Here is a 2,704-nt window from a genome sequence, read left to right as displayed (position 1 = left end):
ACCATCCCCCCTCCCTGTTTCCCGAGGTGAACGGTAGGCAAGTTAATGACATTGGGTCTCTCCATCCGCGCTTGGCTGGATCCCCGCTGGTAATTACTGGCTTGATTGTTACGGAATCGCCAGCTAGCGCTCAGCACCACACACACACACACACACACACACACACACACACACACACACACACACACACACACACACACACACACACACACACACACACACACACACACACACACACACACACACACACACACACACACACACACACACACACACACACACACACACACACACACACACACACACAACTACCCCTCCACCCCCCTACAAGATGAACAGCCCAGCCGAATTATCTTTAGTATGCCTGGGCTCTGACATTAACTAACCTGAATTGAGTAATTACAATTTAGCTTTCAACCGATAGGCGCAGTCTGGGTTTTAATTTGCCATGCCTTAAGTCTGCCGTGCAGTTTCTCTTTCTTTATTAAAGGTCCATTTAGCTGTGGCTTAGCTAGAGGGGGAAGGGGCTTGGCTAGAGGGGTAAGGGGCTTGGCTAGAGGGGGAAGGGGCTTGGCTAGAGGGGGAAGGGGTTTAGCGAGAGGGGGAAGGGGCTTTGCTAGAGGGGCTAAGGGGCTTGGCTAGAGGGGGAAGGGGCTTGGCTAGAGGGGGTAGGGGTTTAGCTAGAGGGGAAAGGGGCTTGGCTAGAGGGGGAAGGGTCTTGGCTAGAGGGGGAAGGGGCTTGGCTAGAGGGGAAAGGGGTTTAGCTAGAGGGGGAAGGGGCTTGGCTAGAGGGGGAAGGGTCTTGGCTAGAGGGGGAAGGGTCTTAGCTAGAGGGGGAAGGGGCTTGGCTAGAGGGGGAAGGGGTTTAGCTAGAGGGGGAAGGGGCTTGGCTAGAGGGGGAAGGGTCTTGGCTAGAGGGGGAAGGGGCTTGGCTAGAGGGGGAAGGGGCTTGGCTAGAGGGGGAAGGGGTTTAGCTAGAGGGGGAAGGGGCTTGGCTAGAGGGGGAAGGGTCTTGGCTAGAGGGGGAAGGGGCTTGGCTAGTGGGGGAAGGGGTTTAGCTAGAGGGGGAAGGGGCTTGGCTAGAGGGGGAAGGGTCTTGGCTAGAGGGGGAAGGGGCTTGGCTAGAGGGGGAAGGGGTTTAGCTAGAGGGGGAAGGGGCTTGGCTAGAGGGGGAAGGGTCTTGGCTAGAGGGGGAAGGGGCTTGGCTAGAGGGGGAAGGTTCTTGGCTAGAGGGGGAAGGGTCTTAGCTAGAGGGGGAAGGGGCTTGGCTAGAGGGGGAAGGGTCTTGGCTAGAGGGGGAAGGGGCTTGGCTAGAGGGGGAAGGGGTTTAGCTAGAGGGGGAAGGGGCTTGGCTAGAGGGGGAAGGGTCTTGGCTAGAGGGGGAAGGGGCTTGGCTAGAGGGGGAAGGGTCTTGGCTAGAGGGGGAAGGGTCTTAGCTAGAGGGGGAAGGGGCTTGGCTAGAGGGGGAAGGGTCTTGGCTAGAGGGGGAAGGGTCTTAGCTAGAGGGGGAAGGGTCTTAGCTAGAGGGGGAAGGAGCTGCAGGTAGGCAAATGCACAGTAAGTGTCATCATGCAGTGTGTGTGTCCTGCATGCGAGTGTGCAGGTATGAGTGCATGTCTTTGGGCCTGAATACAGACCATTTACAGGCTATTGACAGGTGGATTATAGTTATTATAATGTATCTGACAGGAAACTTATGGATTGTACAGACAACATACTGTATGTCCTCCATATTTCTGTATTTTCACCCATATTGTTCTTCACTCCTTCTGTTCACTCCTGCTCTCCCCTTAAGTAGAATTTATTCAATTTACTTTGTCTTGATGGCATCAAGCTTATATTGTATGTCTTGAAGTCATCATTTATCGTCTATATTCCTGTCTTTTCTGTCTTTTAAACATTTACATAGAACTTCCTCAATCTCTTCTGTTCACTTCTTCATTATATCAAGCACAATGCAGGGAGATGTAATCAGTTGTACTAATTGATGGCTCTGATGCTGTAAGCCTGAAACCCACCTAGCATCTGTTCGTGAAGCCAGTACATCACACAGACACTCCACACGCCTTCTCTTAGACTCCGCACTGCTTCAGCCAATTCCATCATCCTATTACCAAAACGTTACAATGTCTGAGCTGGCTCTTTTAAGACACAGTAGGGTCACCGGTAGGGGGAAGAACTTCAGTTAAGTTACAGGTTGCTGCATATGGCACTTATTGTGACACCTGCGTTCAACCTTTATTCATCCACTCAAAAAGACAGCGAGAAGTTTCTGGAATTCCCAATGTGTTATCATTATCTATGATTTCAACTATCTAAAAACACAATCAAGTACAAATAGGAATACAATGTCAGATATTTAGTATTTAAACAACAACTTAATGTGTTATCACAGTGCTTCATCTAATAGCACAACCAAATAACCTGGATTGCAGTTGAGATTACATTAAAAGTACATAGTGCAAGGGATCAATTCTTTTTGAGATTCTGTGCAGATTATAATAGCAATTGTGAAGATCTCCACAGACCTGCGACATTAGCATGCTATCTTGAACATGCAGACTTTCTATGATTACATTAGAAGACATTTACAGTTACGGTAACTTCAAAATGTGGCAATATAATTTGTGTTATTTTAAAGTTGAATGAATACTGTTACATTTGTAAGATTTTCTTAACATTAGGCTATTTAAAGTTTGCAAAA

General features: G+C 49.0%; 1 protein-coding gene across 1 annotated transcript; it reads right to left on the bottom strand.

Annotated features, from left to right (window-relative positions):
- Positions 1-591: 591 nt before the first annotated feature.
- LOC129828463 (uncharacterized) lies at positions 592-2,103 on the bottom strand. Its single transcript, XM_055889498.1, has 2 exons — positions 2,019-2,103; positions 592-1,499 (listed from the first exon to the last, which is right to left on the bottom strand). The coding sequence occupies exons 1-2, from the start codon at positions 2,101-2,103 to the stop codon at positions 592-594; spliced, it is 993 nt and encodes a 330-aa protein (XP_055745473.1).
- Between the last annotated feature and the right edge of the window lie 601 nt (positions 2,104-2,704).

Source organism: Salvelinus fontinalis, chromosome 30 (genome assembly GCF_029448725.1).
Source record: "Salvelinus fontinalis isolate EN_2023a chromosome 30, ASM2944872v1, whole genome shotgun sequence".
Taxonomy (NCBI): Eukaryota; Metazoa; Chordata; class Actinopteri; order Salmoniformes; family Salmonidae; genus Salvelinus; species Salvelinus fontinalis.
The sequence above is the reverse complement of the archived record's forward strand: the minus strand, read 5'-3'. Positions and strand labels throughout refer to the sequence as shown.

What these genes read in the sequence shown, in the direction of transcription:
- LOC129828463 (XM_055889498.1), bottom strand. Translation starts at nt 2,103, where the DNA reads ATGGAATTGGCTGAAGCAGTGCGGAGTCTAAGAGAAGGCGTGTGGAGT. An exon ending in GCTTCACGAACAGATGCTAG is followed by an intron (nt 1,500 to 2,018) that starts GTGGGTTTCAGG and finishes TTCCCCCTCTAG; the next exon opens with CTAAGACCCTTCCCCCTCTA.